The 20311-nt window shown below is 39.4% G+C and overlaps 1 protein-coding gene across 2 annotated transcripts in view; it reads right to left on the bottom strand.

Moving 5' to 3' along the window:
- The window catches only part of inpp5a (inositol polyphosphate-5-phosphatase A), a 233466-nt gene extending 213530 nt beyond the window's left edge, over positions 1 to 19936 (bottom strand). For both annotated transcript variants that reach the window (XM_074675858.1, XM_074675857.1), the window contains exon 1: positions 19411 to 19936. In XM_074675858.1, coding sequence (XP_074531959.1) covers positions 19411 to 19488 — 78 coding nt within the window. In that variant the 5' untranslated portion in view covers positions 19489 to 19936. The remainder of the gene's footprint in view (positions 1 to 19410) is intronic.
- Between the last annotated feature and the right edge of the window lie 375 nt (positions 19937 to 20311).

Below are 20311 nucleotides of genomic sequence, written 5' to 3'. Positions count from 1 at the left end.
CAGCTTCATGACACAGAAAAACAAAAAGCTCTGTTTGCAGACTTACATTCCCCACTGCCAAGTCAGAAACATCCACAGGGTCAGAGTCCTCCAGCAGAGGGTTTCATTAAAAAGTGAAAAGAGCGTAACGAGCTGAGAAGTTTCCAACCACAGCAACACAGGAACACAGAAACAGGTCATGATTGTCTTCCCACAGTCTGAGCCCTCTGTGCATGGTGGAGGTACAAGCAGAGTCACAGGAGTTCACACTGAGGGCATGTGCTGATATGAGAAGCAGGAACTAAAATGGGTTTGATACTTGATTCTGGTCAGTCAGAAATCCACAAAAATACATGACAAAACTTCAGAATATATGCTGTGGTATCTGACAGCAAAGACACAGCAGATCTTTAAAGCCATGTAAGAGGTAAAGGGCCTCCATGGATCAGACCTGATTGTCCAACACATCCCTCAGACATTTCATTGAATGAGAGCCGGGGAAACTGAAGACCAAGACAGTCGAGTCCCCAAAGATCATCTTCTTCCATTGCTCTGTGGTCTCCTTTAGACTAGATTTAGCGGGAACTGGACACAGATCAGGAACATCTAAAACCTCTGCAGGTTTGGAGATGCTGCGATACGGTGTTTAGACCTCGTCAAAGCTGCTCAGATCTTTTTTCTCTTCCAACACATTATCTGTAAGACCAATGTCCATTTTGTCTCCAACACACCCCACCCACTGATAGGTCCCACTGTAACAAGATAATTATTGTTATCCACTTCACCTGTCAGTGATGGTTTACGTCTGATTAGTGTAAACACCTCACATCAGGATCGCCCTGTCAGAATTCTTATTCACATAACCACCAGCTCACTATATATCATCCTGTTCAGAAACAGGACCTCAGTGAAATTAGCAAAAAAAAAAAAAAAAAAAAAAGGACATTTGTTTTTGGTAGATTTTTTTCTTTGTTGTAAAAATGCTTCTTGCCAGTAAATCTTGTAATGTTGGAAAGGCTGTTTGCTTCTCTTTTAAATGGTGCCACATTTGTAAGGAACATAAATTTGGGGGATTAGCAGCAGAAGTGAGTATGGTGGCCATTAAAAATTTGCCAAATCTCCTGGCAGGTAGGGATGCAGGATAATGTCAGTCCGTTATCAGTATCAATAGCTATTGGCTTGAAAATAAAATATTGGATATCGGCCAACACACCAAAATCTCCCAATATAATAAACCGATAAAATACTGGGCTGAAGCTGCATGTACTTTTTGCATTTTGATTTTCTTTGCACAGTTCAGACTGAGTCCCATATTTGGTTCCTGTTTTAAATTAAACTGAAGTAGCAGTCTGTTAGGAACATTTACCATTTGCTGAGGTAAACCATTTTATTCACTTTGGGTTTAACTGTGGTACAGTTGCACTTCTCACATGTTCCCTATAAACAGAGGTTATGTTTACTGTCTGTCAATTATGACATTGGCCAAATTTGCCCTTGTTGCAGGTATTGCTGTAATTTTTGGGGGAGGAGCATCATCCAGCTTTCAAGTAGGATTTATCTTTTGGATTGTTTCTTTTTCATTTGAAAGCAATTGACATAAATATACAGTTTCAAGTATTTTTTTTTTTTTTATTGTGCACAAGAAATGGATATTGCACAACAAATGTGATAAGCGTAAGCACCATAATACAATATGCTACTAAAACAGAAGAGAGTTGATAATCTCTGCTATTATGAATTATTTACAGAATAAATATCCGTATCTGTATCAATATCGGCTAAGGAGTTGCGAATTAATGCATATCAGATATCTGCAAAATTCAAATAGCTTATTCTGCCACTGACTCTTGTTTTATGATGATCATAGTCTGATGAAACGCAACATCTTGGCAATTAAACAGTTCATTAATTTAACAAACAGAAGCCTCAGTAATGTGAGGAAGAATCACACACAGCCACAACAGGCTGGAGCATCTCAGGAAAAAAAAACACCAGGAAATGATATCACAATTAAAAATGAAAAATAAAAAAAAAAGTCAAGGAACCTGTGTATTTCATTTTCTGTTTCTAGCATAATTTGTTGATAAATATCATGATCCATACTTTTTTACCAGCACAATTTTGTACTTTTACATAACTATGTGTCATAGTGGGTGCTGACTTACTTCCATTACAATTAAGCCTTTATCAAATCATAAAAACTGCACAATAGCTGTGTTTCCATTACACCTAGAATTGCGCAAAACCTAAATATCGCAATAAAAATGGTAATGGAAACACCAAAATTAAAATTAAAAAAAATCAAATTTTGATAAAAAGTTTTTGCATTCTCACATGTAATGGAAACACCAGCAAGGCACAATTGTGTGTTATGGAAACTTCAGAAATATCGCTTTTATTTTATGAAAAGGTGTGATGGAAACGCAGCTTATGATGAACACACCAGGGAAGCACTTTACATGAAAGTGAGCTGCTGCAAATAAAAACTGTATGATTTTGAGATCCATACTGATACTTCAGGTTTTTGATGACATTCTACTACTGAATCTTGAAAGAATCTCACCCACATTTGGATTCATGACTTCTTATTTCTAGAACAACCCCGTCCATTAAGTAAAAATACCCAACACACACTGAGCACTCGACCTATACCCTCAAACACAGCCACAGACTCAGCAGGCGGGCAGGTCTGGACATGGAGGTGCAGCTCCGGGAAATCTGTTGTGTGTGTTTGTGAATGTGTGTGTGTGTATACTAGAAGGTATTGAGACATGAGAACGCCCTGATTCTTCAGTTTAGCATGTCAGCTAACATTCAGAATGTGTGAAGCTTTTGTGTCAGTCTGAATCACCTCCTCATGCTGCATCACAACTGTAATGTTTGTCTGACGGAAAGTCAATGTTGGCACCTCATCAGAGCACACGGTGTTCTGCTCCTCACCTGAAACCTGATCCGTCAGGGTGCTTATAAATGTCACCATCCAGTCAACCTAATACTGTATCACAAAAACTATGTTGTGTATTCTGCATTATTCATTCTGCAACAAACATTACGCAAAAGGGCTCTCAACTCTCAAAGGAAGGCTGTGCGTGCACTAATCCAGGACAGTGTCATGAAGGAAGTGCAGCGTCTCGGTTAAAAGGTTTCAAAGTTAAGAAAAGTTTTTCCTCAGAGATTAACGTATGCCACGGTGTCTGAGACTGCTCAAACAGCCTGAAGGCCTGGTGACAAGACTTGTTATAACCTATCACTAAGCATGCATGCTCTGGAAAATGTCACAGCATGTACTGAGGAGGACATTAAGAGTTAGATCTAAGATAAGGTTTTAAGAGTTTCAAAATCAATTGGGATGACACCCAAAGTGCGTGGCATGACTTTGTGTTAAGTAGCAATCAGTTCCCAGAGCTTCTGATGTTTAGACTGACACCAAGGGGCAACATCTGGTTTAGAAAAATGAAGCTGTTCATCGATGATCTGCTTCAGGCTGGCTGCAGAAAGACCGGAAGTCATGTACACACCCAAAAAAAAACAGACTTTTGTGGCACTAAAAAACATATTTACAGCCTGGTCCACAAAGCGGCTTTGGTTAAAAACGCTGATTTTTCTATCCGCACACACTGTACAATCAGAGAACTTTTTTTTTAACTTGGCAGTTTAGAAGTTATCAGGTTCATCTGATTGTCCAATCAGAGACACAGCTCAGCTCACATGATTGACGGGCGCCATGTAGCTGTTCAAAAGGAAGCTCACAGCCGGAGTCATATACAATGTGGCTGTGCCTGCAGATTGGCTTCGTTTCACAGTATCAGGAACAGACGGGTGACGTAACGGAGACTACAACTATGTTTTATACGGTCTATGGGGCCGTCTACAAGACAACGTTTTTTGGGGTGAAACCAAAAAGTATTGTAGGAAACGCCTAAAACCCAAACTTTTGAAAATGGCCTCCAGAGTGGAATTTTTCTAAAACACTGCCGACACCGTTGCAGTAAACAGTAAGCCAGCGTTTTTAGTTGAAGCGCTGACGTCACCCTCTGCTTCACGCATGTGCATATAACAGTACAACAGTACCGTCGTTACGATCATTGGGGACTACTATGTTGGGCTTGTGAATGTGACCAATCTGCAGATTTTTTTCACTGTGTTTTACCATTTTCAGTTGAAACGTTGTCATGTAAATGTGGCCTATGACTGAGTCTTTGAGGTGAGCGTTTACATTCTTGTAAACCAGGGCTGCCTCCAGCTCCTCATATGAAATATCACAAAATTCTGCAACAATCTTTATGTATTGAACACTAGCAGAGCTAGCGCCACCAGCCTTTGGATAACGTCCACATGCCTGTGCTGATCACAGCATTAGAGTAGGAGGCTTATGGTTAAACAGCATTAGCTACACTCTGAAAACTAACGTGTAGTCTCTCTGTTTGGTCATGTTACAGACATTTTTTTATTTTTTCATTCACACCAGAAATATTGAAGGTGTTTGAGAGTAGCATGACATAGATGGAGATTAAAGACATACAGCACATGTGTCAAACTTAGGGCCCATGGGTCAAACGTGGACCGCCACGCTGTTTTATGTGGCCCATGAGAGCTTAAAAGGTCTGATTGTCTACCTACTGATTACGTTACCCACAAAGCGATGGCATTGTGTTTTCACATTGGCGCTATTTTCAGAACTAATGGAATCAAGAAATAAAATAATGATCCCAAAACTACCAGGGAGAGAAAGTTGATGCAGATGGAAGACTTTTTCAGGAAAGATGGGAAGGTGAATACTTGCTTGTGCTTGGATTACAAAAACTGGTATGTCTTTTTCTGTTATGAGGCCGTGGTGGTTGTCAAAGAGGACCATCTATGTTGGCCTTTTGACACCAAAAATGGAGCTAAGTACGCCAAATAGAGCTTTCAAGAAGAAAACAAAAAATAATTAAAATGCAATCACAGCATGATATGTTCAAGAAACCCACAACCAAAACCAACGTGGCAGTCAAAGCTAGATTTATTGTGACTGAAGAAACTGCTGCAGTCTTTTTTAGAGGATGCATTTTTAAAGCATTGGATGCATTTATTTTTTATTACATTTAGCTACATTTAGCTACATTATATACTGTCTTACAGTTACATCTGGCCCTTGAGGGCAACCATTATGCTGATGTGGCCCTCGGTGAAAACGAGACATGACATACAGAGATGTCAGGGTATTTTTACCGCTACAGAAAGATAAATAATTTCCAATAGAAGCACATGGTCAGTTCAGTGTCTGGAGCAGCCAGGTCATTTCATTCATTTTCTGATTCTTTCATATCAGCCGTTCTACAGTGGTGGCGTTGCTTCTGTTGTCTTCAACAATCGACTCAATCATATTTGAAAAATCACAAGATTTAAAGTCCTTGCATTAACCTTGACACTTCACAAAGCTGCTTGATTCTCCTCATGCTAACTCAGAGCATATCTTTGTTCCTAAACAGAGGTCCCTCCCTGTGCTGGTCTGACCTGTTGATCTTAGCTGATGGAACAAGCAGCACTCATTAAAGCAGCCGGAACATCTACTACATATGAATCTGTACAGAGAGCGTATGAGAGCTTTACAGCCTGATCTGTGCGTGTGTACATGCAGAGCAGGACAGGAAAGAGTACAGCCCTCTGAACCCAGATAAGGACCTGGGATAAGAATGGGACTGTTCACGTTTGGGTTGAGTCCAAGAGCTATATGATTAAGGATGGGAAAGCTCAGACAGACCCTTTCTCTACCCCACACTGAAGAGGGAGGACTCATTTGTTAAAGTCTCACAGGAGACAAGACCCAGTGGTGCAGAAATAATGATGCAGTGGAAGCTCTGCAGGATTTTTACTTCTGTATGCGTTTTCTTATGTTCTGTGTGTATTTAGAGCTCCTATCATCTACAGAGGACATGTTTGTAGAGATTACCTACAGCCAAGAGGGAAAAGTTCAGTATGAAGAAAATTAACTTACAAAAACACATCAAAGCAAAAAAAAAATGTTATTCGCAAAGTTTGAGAAGAAAATCTTAGAGTTAGGCCTGTTACTATAACAAATTTTGATAGACGATAATTTTCCAAAATATTATTGCCGATAAACGATGTTATTGTCAATATTATTTAATTTTTTTTTCTATTTTTTCATTGATGTAATTATGATAAATGGGATGATAAAGTGAGTACACCATATCAAAAGCAAGAAACTTTAATTTATTAAGAGTATTTAACTGTAATTAAAAGGTCAGGATCTTTTAAATAAAATAAATTAAACAAAAAGTATAATATATTCAACAAACAAGAAAGAGAAAAAAAATACAATGAAAATGAAATGGACTCTCTTTTAGAAAAAAATACATGTCAATGAAAATAATTAATACTAATCAAAAACAATAAAACATAGACCCTGTCTCTAAAAAAAAAAGGAAACTCTAAAAAAAAAAGAAAACAACAACAATAAAAACTATAGCCTAAATAAAAGGGAGTTTATACAGTTCCTGAATTGTTTGTAACATGTACTTTTTCCCAGTCAATCCGTACTGTCTGTCAAACATTTTGAACATTTCTGGCTTTCAACCATATTGAAGAGCTGCATTTTTTTGGCAATGTAGCTGTCTTTGAACGCCACCATTTGGCGCTGTTATTTCTATTTACTTTGCAGACCAAAAGCCTCAGTAAGAGCGGATTGTCAAAGAACAAGGCTCCACTGCACCTCCCCTTCTTCTTCTTCGTCGCCACTATTTTCAAACAAATGCGACATATCAGCTCGTTGGTGTTCATGAGCTCACATTTTGTTCATTCTGATAAAAAAACAAAATATTCCCACACTGGGACTGTGGCAGGCGGCTTAAGAACCGTATCTTTCGTGCCATCACTCATATTAGCGTGTGTTTCCTCCTTATCCCTCAAGACTCTCGCTTCAGCTCTCTCCGTGTGTACGTGCGAGCAGTCCCGTCGCATGTGTCAGTTTATCGAGACTGGCAAACTTACCGAGGACGTTTTTATTTATCGTTCAGTTAATTGATTTATTGATTATCCTGACAGGCCTACTTAGAGGGCGTTGTATGCTGAATTGGTAGTTGAACAGCATGGATATTTTAATATTAGATCCTGTCCTGGATTCCACAGCAGAGCTGGTGGCTCTGGTGGATCGCTGCAAAGAATAAAACACGAGTGGTAAAGATAGCAGCTGTGTTATAAAGCCATATTCTGTTATTAAAGTTAAGCAGCCATGTTATATAGCCAACTATAAAACACCAACCTAATGATACTTAATTTCCTTTTGCTCAAGCGAACAAAAATGTGACACCATAAATTCACACAAGATAAGAGCTTCTGTCTTCAGTCAGTTTGCTGCAAACTAGATTTTGTGATTCCAACCCTCCCAAAAACACATAACACAACCTTTAAAAACGTTCAGTACCACCTAGTGCTATTTCATAAACCATTACTCCTGTGTGATGTGTAGACTGGTGATGTAAATGTTTTCAGCTCTCTCAACATCTTTTCCTTCTGAATCTCTGACTCTGTGTTATGAAAGGATGGAGGAGGGCAAAGCAGGGAGGAAAACCAAAATAGAATCATCTGATCTTTCTTTCATAAACTTTTCCAGTCCTGCAGCAACACTGGAACAGACTTTGGCAGAGGAAGAAACATGAAAATCAGCTGTCAGATGAATTACTTAGTCACAGTCTCTGGAGCTGAGCTTTTCCTCATAAAACCGGCGCTAAAAAGGTCTCAAAGTTAAGACCTGATTGAAGAAATAAAGCTGTAGTCACACTGTTAGCTTACCCCCTGACAGCACAGCATCATGTTTGCTATCACACATTTGCACTGCTCCTGCCAACACTATAAATACACATCCTGAATGCTCAATTACATTTATTTATTCAGGGAATTCACTACCATCATACGCCGTGTGACTGAAGGCTGAATATAGCCTGCAGACCCTCCGCTGACTGCAGGGACATCTTCACATGCTTACAGGATGAACATTGAAGAGGGGTGACGGACTCTATTTTGACATATTTTGGGGTCTGTGTTAGACATGCACCGATCGATCGATCAGCTGGCCAATCGGTGCCAATTTACTTAAATTTGGGAGATCAGTGATCAGCCCATCCTTACATCCATCCATCCAAACTGATCTCATCCTCTGGAGAGGTCTTACAGCCAGCAATTGTTGCTTTTCGCTCTGAGACTTAAAACTTAGGACACTTTATTGGTTGTTTAATTCAAAATATAAAGATTTTGTTGTTTCACAGGTATTTTCCAATGATTTTCAATAAAATAAGATCGGAACATTGGAGGTATATGCAGTCAGTTTTAGAAATTAAAAAATAAAAATCGGTATTGGCCCAAATCAGGCAGGTCAGGATTTTTAAAGATCAGTAATCAGCCAAAAAATTGTGATCAGTGCATCCTTAGTCTGAGTGATTGGTAGGTGCAAAAGTTTTTGGAATAATACAGCACCCTAGGTATGCCAACAGCTGGGAAACACGCGGTAATGGCTGCAACCACCTTTTTGTAACTGAGCGTACCTGATAAAAGTAAGACCTGTGAAAGGGCTGAATTTGCTTTTCTTAGTGTCTGCACTACAAAAAATGAAATCTTATTAAGTCTTTTACTCTTATTTTTAGTAAAAATATCTTCTTAGACTTGATATGAATCCCTTTCACCTGACCAGTCCAGAAAATGTCTCATTTCAAGTTATTTGAGACAAAAATGAGGTCTAAACTGCCTGTAACAAGTAAAAAAAAAATGCTAGTGGGGTAAGAAAAATGTGCTTGTCAAGATTAGAAAAATGTCTTTTGAAAAGCACATTTCTCTTAACCCAATAGCAGATTTTTTTTATTTGTTACAGGCAGTTTAGACCTAATTTTTGCCTTTAAATAACTTGAAATAAGACATTTTTCTTGGCTGGTCGGGTAAATGTGACTTATATCAAGTTTAAAAAGACATTTTAACTGAAAATAAAACAAAAACACTTGATAAGATTTCTTTTTTTGCAGTGTGACAACAATACAGAGAGGATCCTTCAAAGAAGACACTTTTTTGAAAAGGGAGTTGTTTGCCATCACAATACTTCTCTCAAATATTTGTGCAACATTTTGGATCTGACTCTTTCAAACAGGTGGCCAACATTACAGAGAAGATTCCTCGTGGGTGAGACTATTTTTCCAAAGGTAAAAAAACTTTTTGTGATCAGACATCAGTCTCTTAGAGGCCACCGTACTGAGTTAACATAACAGACTAGCAATTCTTGAATACCTCACAGAACAAAGGAGTTGATGGTCTGTACGTGTCTGTTTGTAAAATTGTGACATGTCAAGTCACAAGTTTCTCATACACTTGACTACATACTAGCACACAAACTAACAGCTAAAGTTAGCAGTAGACAAGCAGCTCCTATGTTATGCAAAGTAAAACTTCTAATGTTAAGAAAAGAGTCGGGTGGCTTTGAGGAGAGGAAAGGAAATCCTGTTGTTGGCTGAAAGTCGATTACAAACTACCTCCGTTAAAGTTGTCAGATATCTAAAATACAACTTGAACTCCACTGTCAGTAGCACAGATAACTATAAACAGAGTGTACAATCATTTTGATATAAGGTAAAAATGCTGGATATCTACACTGAACGTGCAGATTTTCAAACCTTGGTTGTAGAAATCCTTGAATATGTCTGTGAAATGATCAAAACTGTTTGTTCTAAAAAAAAAACAAAAAAAACAAGATCCTCATGAAACGTTTGCGAGATTTTTACAAAAGTTGTTGAAATAATGAGGTCATCCCAGGAGGATCTCCTCATTGGTTCATGGAGCAGGCATCAAACACTAAGGTCTGCCCACACAACTGTCCCAAGAAACCTTGAGAGGGATGGCCAATCAGAGAGAAGGGGGCTTGCAGAGCAGGGAGCCTTAAAGAGACAGCAGCTAAAACACAATTTTTCAGACAGAGGTGGAAGTAACGTTTTTCCTAAAACATGAGTGTGGAATAAACAGTTTTTTTGAGCTGTAAATCACGCAAAGCTACTATAGGGGTACTAGACGGACTGGACATTTAAAGTCTAAAAAAAATCCCCTAATTAAGTGGATGCGTTATGGCCTGTTTTACCTTGCAATTTTGGGAGAGCACTGGATCAAAGTACCACTAACACTATGCTTTTGTCCTTACACGTTACACCCTGATACAGTCAATTTGGTGTTCCAGTGTTTGATTTCACATTGCATTAGGCACAGCGTGTAACGACACAGTAGGAGCGCCACATAGACATATTAAGGAATGAACATTCACACAGTGCTGTTCTGCTCTGCCAGCTCTGATGCTTACACCATCACCTAAATCCGTCTTGCCTCTCTTACTACCTATGAGGAGGAATCAGAGGCACCCTAACTTTTACACCTCTATGTGTTTAACAATGCAGTTCGGCAAAACAGGTGTGAATGTCCTGTTTTGAATGACGGTAAGTAAGAGCCATTTGATGGGACGTATAACTTTGCAGTCATTTCTCTCTGCTTCACTACAGCTAGCTGAAGAAGTTGACTGGAGAAAATCCAAACTTAGGTCAGACTCCTTGACTCCAGTTTGAGTTTGCTTCTTTTCTTTGCTCTGTTTGTATTGTTGTTGGTGTAAATATGCTAGCTCAGTGGGGTCCTGGTTGTGACTCTCTGAGTTAATAAGCTATCAGCGGACAGGAGAGGAAGAAACAGAGAATGAAACAGAGAGTCAAACACTGTGATGGGAAATAATTTGGGAGACCAAACTCACAAGAGGGGCTATTCATAGAAACCCATTGCATCACCATATGGTCATCTTGACTTGGCAAACAAGAGGTGTATGTAATCAAGAGAAAGCCAGTCGGTACTGACCGGTGTTTACGGCAGCGAGTGCACTGGAGGAGAATCATCATTAGGATAATATGAGCCGAGAGGAGTCTGTCCACATGGAAAGCAGAACAACACAGCAGCTCACATCCTGTTGGCATCTGCTTGATTTTCATTACTGGGATGCATCCAACTGAGCTTTCCACTGGAACGTCTCCAAACCTCATGATGATTTGATCTCTCCAATCACACCTATAGCTTGTTTTCTCTTGGCTGAACCACAGTGGAAAAGTTTAGTGAATACCTTTTTTTTCATCCAGGTCATTTGGGTTTAAGCTGAACTAATGCAGGCGAACCAGAAACAGGGCTGACAAAGACTGTTAAAGCTGCTTTCCATCAAAAACAGTTGGTTTATCCATTTTCTCATTGACCAAGACAGGTCACAGTGGTAATAAGTAGACAATGCAGTTCATATTTCCCTTTACCTAGGAGCTCTGAGTTTTGTGGTACAAATGTCCAAACCTAAATGATATCTGCATCAATTATCTTAAAAACATGTCCCAAAAAACTAGGGTAGTTTCCCACGAAGCATCACTCTCTTACAATAGTGTATAAAGTCACATTTTAGTACTGTCTTAGATATATTCATTCAAGTAGACTAAGACATGAGACAAACTTTAAAGGTGAGGTCTGCGGGAACTTTTGTTGCTTTCAGTTAAGACAACATTCAAACTGAGCTCCTCCCCCTTGGCTCAGTGCCAGCAGCAGCACACACCCATTCTGACCGAAGTTTTGTGGACCCACTCACTGGCCCAGCAACCACCTGTAGCATCACGTTTCTATGTAAGACAGCCTCGAGAGCCTAACTTGGCAAGTAAGCACAAGCTAATTACGAGTATTTGACACATACCTGGTTAGCAGATAGCCAACTCATATCGCTCTTGGTCCTGAGCTACTCCCAAAGTGCCTAAAAGCGAGTGAAAGTCTAGCCAAGCTTCACCATAATTGAGTAAAAAGCTTTATCTTTTTGCTGTTTTGTTTCACTTTGGTTGTGTTTTTCTTTTGCCCGTGCAATATCTATTATAGCCACTCTGAATAGCTTCTTCCATTTGCTATCATTAACATGTAAAGTCACTTGTGATTAGCTGAGGTAACCACACTTACTCTCTGCCCAGAAATGTCTTGAAACAACTAAAATATCAACATACAGGCAGAGGAGAGGGTTGAGGCTTACACTGACACTGACACACATGTATTGAAGTCTGTGGGAGATGGTTGAGCAGGATTATGCCTGTAAAAGTTGACATTTTATTTCCTTTGCATCTTTCTGCTAAGACTACAGTCTGTTAGACCCAAAAACAGGCAAGACTGGGATACTTTAACTCCTTCACTTTGGTTACAACTTCCACTCAACAAGGATTCTACAACTCCCAATATACAACTTCTACCTTGAGGCATTTCAACACCTTAAATTAGAAAAAACATGTTGAAATAGCTGTTTTACATTTGCTTCATCAGTGCAATATTTGTAAATGGTGGGGTCATGCTTTGGGATTCAAGTGGTAGAAGAAGGACGATGGAGTGGTTCTACTGGTACCAGCATCCCACGTTACTCAAATATTCCCCAACTTAAACATGATGGATATTTCCCAACAGAGACTTCTCAGACTTTCCTTACAGGTCAATAACACTCTGACCCTGGAGTTTGCAACTTTTCAAGACTTTTGTGTTTGCTTTTAGATATGAACTTTGAACAGAAAGTTTCCTGTACCTGGTTTGTTGTCGTAGTACCTTCACATTCTAACAACCGTGCCTCTGACCTCCTTTTAAAAAACAATACCTGCACCTTGGGCGTCATTTCTCTGTTATTTGGTGACACCCAGGACCAGCGGGCATGGTTTCCACTTGTTAAAACAAAACCAGTATGGAAAGGAAAACACACCAGAGCTCTCCAAACATTTTGAATATGAACATGCCCACATACTGGCATCAGTTTTCCACCAGGGCTTAACTCAACTGTGCAGTTAATTCAATAATGACTCAAGTTTACAATCAACTTGATCTGAGCTTTAACTGTAATGTCCATCACAGGAATGAAAACAGACACAGTAAGTAGTTCAGTAAAGTCATTATTGGTTCCATGTCTGTTGAGCTGTGTACAACAGGCTGACTTTGGATCCAGATTCTTTCAGGACCAAGGGGATTCCCACAGTACCCTCATTCTGTGGTTTCATGATGGGAGCAGAAAATGGAGCCAAGTCTGGAGAGTATCCTGAGGCTTGATAGGAATTTATGTATTATGTAGGATAACGTGTTCGGAAGCATCATCATATTAACTCCGTAAGCACAAGATTCCACTGTCTGTCTACTGAATCAAGACCTAAAAATCTGCTTTAAATTGTACTACAGTGTGTACATAAACATGTTTGCTATGGTGTACTTCTATCACATTTCTGTGTGTCTGACATCACTAAGCTTGAGTGTTGATAACAAATGAAGGAACTGATCAAATGTTTGAAATTAGCAGGTCAGTATTCAGGACACAAAAGAAATTTGCAGCATGGAAGGCAAGTTTTTTAGGTCCTATCTCCCATCTGATTTATAATATTTAAAACCCAAATTGCTAATTGCATTTATGACCTAATGGTGCGATAAGGAGTGTGACCTTTTGTGAAATGGCTAAAAGCTTACAAAAGATTAAATGCAGCATTTTCCCAAGACTATTACAGGAATGTTAAGCAGTTTAAGAACAAAGTTAAACAAGAACTGGGAAATGCAAACTGAGTGTCAATAACAACTGATTCTGAACATAATGTGCAATTCATATCTGACAATCAGCCCTACAACTTTTTAAAATTATGAATGATATGACATGTCGACATCAAGTTGATTCCAAAAGCTAAACTTAGATTTTCTAAAAGCGCAGGGAAAAACAAAATAAAGATGTGGCCATCTTTGTTTTTCAGTCCAGCAAGAAAATAAACAAACAACACGACTCTCAGGTGGAGGTGGTCTTTCAGGTACAAACACAAACTGCAAAAAGCAAATACAAGCCACAAAGTTGTTTGTCCTCATAAATATGTCAGAAACCAGTATTTTCTGTTACAGTGGAATTTACAGACAATCGCTCAAAAGCTGTGTGCTTAAGGCTAAATAAGCTAATCTTAAGCTCGTAAAAAAAAAAATTCACTATCAAGACCTGCGTTTTAGTCAGCACTCATAGCACAACAGCAGTGTTCAGTTTTTCTAATTAGCAGTTTCTTTTGCTCATCCATCAGTAAAAGTTTTGAATTGAAGTTCTGTTTCATCCTTTTTTAGTATTATATTTTGAGGGGGTATTACCTTAGCTTTTGTTGAAAGAGCACTGAGCCATTACTAAAAAAAAGGATCGCCCCTTCATAACCAAACTTGGAATCAGCAAATAGGAGAAAACCTCGAGTCAACATTGCATTTCATGAATAGAGTCTGTGCATTTGTTTTTAAACTCATCATCATACTAACAGAGGCTAAAGGAGGACAAACAATGCAGTCAACCATAAACTGAGAAACTAGGCCTCAAATTAACTCTTTTGTGTTCGTTCCTACTCCAAAAGTCTCCAAATGAACACTGGTTAAATTGTCAGCACAGGAAATGAAACAGTTTCATTTTGCAAAAGCTTTCTTCAAGATAGAAAACAAAAATAGGCTGTGAGCTGAGATGCTGCATCATTTTTCAAGCTTAAATTATAGGTCAGAGTGCAGCCTTTGTTGTACTAAAATTCTAATAAGGACTGCAACAACAAATAAAATCGATAAAATTCAATTAGTAAGAGCGTCAACAACATTTTTCTATAATCTATGCATTGTGCTGGGCCATTACTTTATTAGTTGTATTCAGTTTATTTATCTTCCTTCTTTTTGTCAGATGATTTAGCGATTGGGAACTATTTAAAGGTATATTGCTGCCACCTACTTGACCGGAGTGTAGATTACCCGGGCTGTATGCGTCACATGTAAACAGATCAGCGTGGTGGAGGAGAGGCCGAGCCGGCAGATGAGGGAAAAGAGTAAACACGCAAAAAATGACAGAGCCGGAGAAGCCATTCATCCAAAGATTTCCAGAGTTTGGGAGTATTTCACGCTGAGTAACAGCAAACAGCATGTTAATTGACAAAAATAACCTCTGATGGCATGGCAGTACGACTGCAATGATCCAGCACTAAAAACGCAAACATGTTGGGCTCATTGATGACGAGTCGGGAGCTCGACGGCGAGGCGAGTAGCAACAAAATCCCACATAGACTCCTTTTATATGTTGTAAAATGCATAGTATTTCCTTTGGGACTCGTTTAGTCTTTTTATTAAGTTGTCACCCCGTTTGAAAACCAGTTCATTAAATCAACATTAGCATTAGCGTTAGCTGCTACAGATAGTGGTAGGGCAGAGGGTGAACTGTTTGACCTGCAGGCAAAAAAGATTGAGGACACATTTTTATTTATTTGCCTTTTTGTCCCACTAAGTTCTTAATCTGATGACATAACAATATACTTTGTGTTATTTTGCCCATACTGATGATTCTTTCAGTGAAAATACATTCATGTCATTCATGTTCCTTTTTTTCCATTGTTCACTGATTAATCGATTACTAAAATAATTGTTAGTTGCAGCCCTAATTCTAATAGAAGGCCGGTTGTGATTTGTGGTTATGAACCTGTTTCTCTGATGCTGTTTGAAAATGCTTAGGGGGCTGCAAGCTGAGCTGCCATTATTTAACTCAATAGCTGCCAGCCATTTTCAGAGCATATTGACCGATCTTTCAAGGCCCACAGAATATTGTGTCCCATGACTATGTCAACACAGAAACTACCAAAAGAATTGTAAACTCTCTACTTCCAGGTCTCTCTTCCTGTTTTTTTCCAAAATCAAGGAAAATGACTTTTTTTAATTAACACTTGTCTTAGGTGTTCCAACCTTTGATCCTCTTCATGATTTTGTCTTTTCCCACGATCGCGACAGTCTTTCTCTCCGAACTACAGCAACACTACTCTGTTCAAGTGTGAGCTGCCTGAACTTTTTTGACTTGCATCGTGTCGCCATGTTTCTCACATCTGGCATCTTTGACTAATGTCTTTGCTGATCCTTCCTCTAAACAGAACACCGCTGCCACCTACGGTAGTTTACAGGCCTGGTATTGATAGACAAGCTCCGCCAGACCTTGCCTCCCCCCGTTGAAAAAAATAATTGATGTCTGTCGACGCAGCCAATTGTTGATATTGAATTGACATCTATAGACATTAATGGCAGTCAGGTGTAGCTGAATGTGCAGATTTTCAAACTGCTATCCATGAAATCTTCTGTAAACCGTTGAAGGTCTTCACAAGATCTTTGTAAGACTTGCTGAAATAATGACATCATCACACTGAGATCACTCATGTGGTTGATGAAGCATTGGAGGAGCGGGCCTCAAACACCAAGGCCTGCCAATTAAAATTCCCCTGACAGACTTCCAGAGGGATGGGGTTTGTGAAGTAGGGAGCCTTAAAGAGACAGCAGCTAAAATGAAGCGGTTCAGATTGTGACTGGAAAAAAAAGTTTTTGAAAAAATAGAGATTTCTTGAGATGTAAATCAAGGAAAGCTCCTACTGGGCACCAGAAGGACAGTTTTAAGTAAAAAAGCACAATCTCAATTTTCTTTTGGATTATTGATCCTCACAATGACTTCAAGACTTCTTGTTGTTAGTCCGAGTGATGATCCACGAAAGCGACAGCAATAAACTTTGAGAAAGCAGTCCACTATAAAAGTTGTATAGTATAGCATCCAAGCTAAAACAGACAGAATTGGGTTTTTTTTTATTATTAACCCTGTATTATTCAGTGATTAACTGTTAAATCCATCTATATTATGTAGTGATATCTAAAGTTCATCAGCTTTGTAGCAAGTTTTATCACAACACAGCATCAAGACTGTCTTATTCCTCCACAATGAAAAACAAGCTTCAGGGCGGAACAAACTGCTCAGATCCAGCACACTTAGGGTCCAAATCTTATCAGTCAGACTCTAATCAATGTCCCAAGTCATTTGTCCTCTTCATTTAAACTAAAAAAAGTATTAGACTCTTGTATAAACATTTGCACCTAAAGAAGAACTCTTGTTCAAACAAAGTTAAACTGTATGTTGAGGCTGTTTGGATGAGACCATGTTTGCATTCCTAATGGCTGTAAATACAGTAGCGTGGCTCATACAATTTGAGACTCAATTAGCAACAAAAGGTTTGTGTACTTTCTATCTATAGATCCAACTCTTTATGAGGTTGAATGAAGGCTGCAGCTCATGTTGTATCCAAAAGCCATTACATAAAATCTTTTCATCTGTAAAAGACCTAAACAGGAGAAGACATAAGAATCAGTCCATAAAGGCTTCATTCGACCAAGGTTAAAATAGTTTTGGATTTGTCATTATAGTTTAGTTTTAGTTCGTTTTGACTTTTTTTTTCCATTACAGTTTTGTTTTAATTAGTTTTGGAGCGGGCATTCTAGTTTTTATTTGGTTTTAATTTTTGCAACAAGGCTTAGTTTTACTTTAGTTTTAGTTTAGTTTTAGTTTTTGCATACCTTATTTGCCAGGTGCAGGATTCAAAAAGGTCAGAGTAAATATTTTGAAATACAGTTTATTTTCAAGTTCAACATAGTGCTCACTGCTCAGTCAATGCTGATACTGAACTGTTGGCTGCTGCCTTAAACACAAGAAAATAATATAAACTTAATATAAAAATATAAACATAAATTATATAAAATAATGTTAACATTAATTAAATAAAATAATAAAAACATAAATTTTATAAAACAATATAATATGAGCTTTAATAATTAGAAACTTGGACTCTGTAACAATAAAGGCAGACTCACATGAAATTAAACTATGACAGATGCTCTAATTCATTGCTCCACTACGTTTTGTCGCAGCACAGCGCACAGCCAGTCAGTGCAGTAAACAAGCACGTCCCAGTACGTCGCTGTGATGGTGCCGTACGGCGCTGACAACTGCCTAAAACTGTCTAAAATTGGTTGTGAACACAAGATACAGTTTTAGTTTACTTATCGTTTTTGTTTTCTTTTCTAGTTTTTATTAGTTTGAGTTAACTGCAATGTATTTTAAATTTTAGTTTTCCTTTTTAGATTCGTTTTACTTAACTATTATAACCTTGCATTCAACACATGTGATGCATAAGGGGAAGCCAAAACCATGCCGAGCATAGATAGCCTCATACATGACTGGGAGGAAACATGCTCTCATGTGCATTTTGGCTCCGTCTGTTACAAGTCTGGTGTTCTGCTTGTGAGCGGCTATTTATAGTCTTTACTCCAGCGAGGGAGACGGCTCTTCCCTCATGTTTGGGATCAGCTCTTCACATGGGTGAGAGGAGAGAGGAAGGGGAGCAAGGGGGGTTTCTATTGACACAACACAAAAGTGACACAAAGTGTTTCGGCTTGAAGCATGTCACTGTAACAGTCAGTTAAAGCCTTTAGGAACAAAGTTACAGCCTCCAGGACTCCAGAGTCCAAATACATGATAAGAGCTGCAGATATCATTCAACAGCCCTCACAGACAGACAGACAGACACTCCTTTAAGAAGCCTGACACACCTACAGACACACACAGGAGTACACTTTCTTCAGACAAGCAAGAGGGTGAATCCAAAGAATGAATACTGTATAGGGTTGTTGTCAGTGTCTACTCTAGGAAATACCCTTTGTCCTGTTAAGTGAGATGCTGCAGACATGAATGAATAAAATACTATGTGACAATTCTGGTCCTTTAACAACATCAATTTGATCAGGATCATTTCCAAACTAAAGTGTTGAAAATTGTATCCTTGATAATAACTTCTATTGATCAGACATTTAGGAGTCCCTGTAAGTTCATTTCTGGGCATATTTATCAAATAGAGATGTCAGCGCAAACTCCTCCACTATTTCATTCCAGTGTTCAGGTGTTTCAAAGCACCCATATGTCCAAAATGCTCAAACTGAACAATTACGATAGATGTTGATGCAATATTTTAATACTCAACAAACCAAACTCTTGGCATTTTTTGCCATTGTATCATAGAGTGGATGAAGGAGCCTTAAATTTCAGTTTACCATACAGTATGCCGAGAGGAAAACCTAATGAAGAGAAAACAGCATTTCCAGTCATGCAAAAGTCGAGAAATACCAGTAAACTGGTTTGTTATAGTAGTTTGTGTCACCCGGAGATCTCAGTGAGGTCACAGAACTTTGTTTTCTGTAAGGATGATGCTCTCTGCAGAGGGAAACTGCTCCTGCATGCGTGTTTACCTCAGTTTCAGGCTGCATCAAAGAAAAATGAATATGCACAACACGTTGTCATTCATTTAGATGTTGGGAAAGTGAACGTGTGGAAGAGTAACCTTCACACACACACAGCTAACATGGGTGTGCGCGGTTCTGGGAGGCCCATGTGTGTTTGAGTGTGCGTGTGCAGAGAGAGTATAGGTGTTTACTTCACACACAGACACGAGTCGTGACCAGGTTCAGCACAACACAGACTGACAGCTTGGAAAATACCAGCGTGAGCAGACACACAGTGAATGTATCAATGGACAAACTCACATCCTCGAACAGAGATCCAACGTTGGCTGTCACCAGCAGTATTCCTGTGCCCTGCGCTGCTGTCAGCTTCCCTGCCATGATTCTGTCTCGCAGGTGGGTCTGGGACTTACAGTGACAGCGGACTTTACAGGTGAGACGCGAGAGGAAAAAAACAAACGAAGAAGAAGCCGGAGAACGTGTCGGGAAACTGGTTATAAGAGTGGGAATGTGCGTCTGAAGCCGGGGCTGAGGCGGCTCGGCTGGAGCATATTTTTCAGCAGTGGCCGTTCATCTGAGCAGGAGTTGCTCTGCAGTAGGAGCTCCGCTGTCGGTGGCGGTTAGCGTGCTGCTGCTGCTTCTCGCGCTACTTTTTCCCGTTCAGAGCCATCGCAAAAGTTTCCGGTTTAATCCACGGCGGGCGCCAGACGGCTCGTGTTCATATCAGTGACCCGGGTTCCCCCTGGCTTTTTGTTGCAGTGTAAAAGTCTCCCTCCGACAGCAGGACTCTGAGCCAGGACCATTGCCTTCACTGTTTAGAGAGGAGAGGCAGAGCTCTGACGTCACTGTGCCAATGGAAACACGGCGCTGCCTTAAAGGGGCCGCGCACCGTAAACACAACAGCTCGGTGCACCCATTATCGGACAGAGATGGGCTATCCCAGGGTGATTGGACTGCATGGACCAGTGCTTCTCAGACTTTCTTCTCCAGTCTTCCCTGATCAGCTGTGAAATTAGTTTTAAAATAAAGCCTGAATAAAAGAGGAGATATTGAACTAGTTTGGAAGGACCATCAAGGTAAAAACAAACGATTAATGATGTACATGTTTGCTTGTTTGCCCCAGTGATCAAAGAAAAAAAAACCTGAGTAGAGTTTAAATTACAGCTTGAGCTCGTTGTCTATCATAATGCTATAAGTATAATCA

Source organism: Halichoeres trimaculatus, unplaced genomic scaffold (genome assembly GCF_033239565.1).
Source record: "Halichoeres trimaculatus isolate MK-OKI-2021-1 unplaced genomic scaffold, fHalTri1.1 fHalTri1_scaffold_8, whole genome shotgun sequence".
In the NCBI taxonomy this organism is placed as follows: domain Eukaryota; kingdom Metazoa; phylum Chordata; class Actinopteri; order Labriformes; family Labridae; genus Halichoeres; species Halichoeres trimaculatus.
Note: the sequence above shows the minus strand (reverse complement) of the source record. Positions and strands in the feature narration are given on the sequence as shown.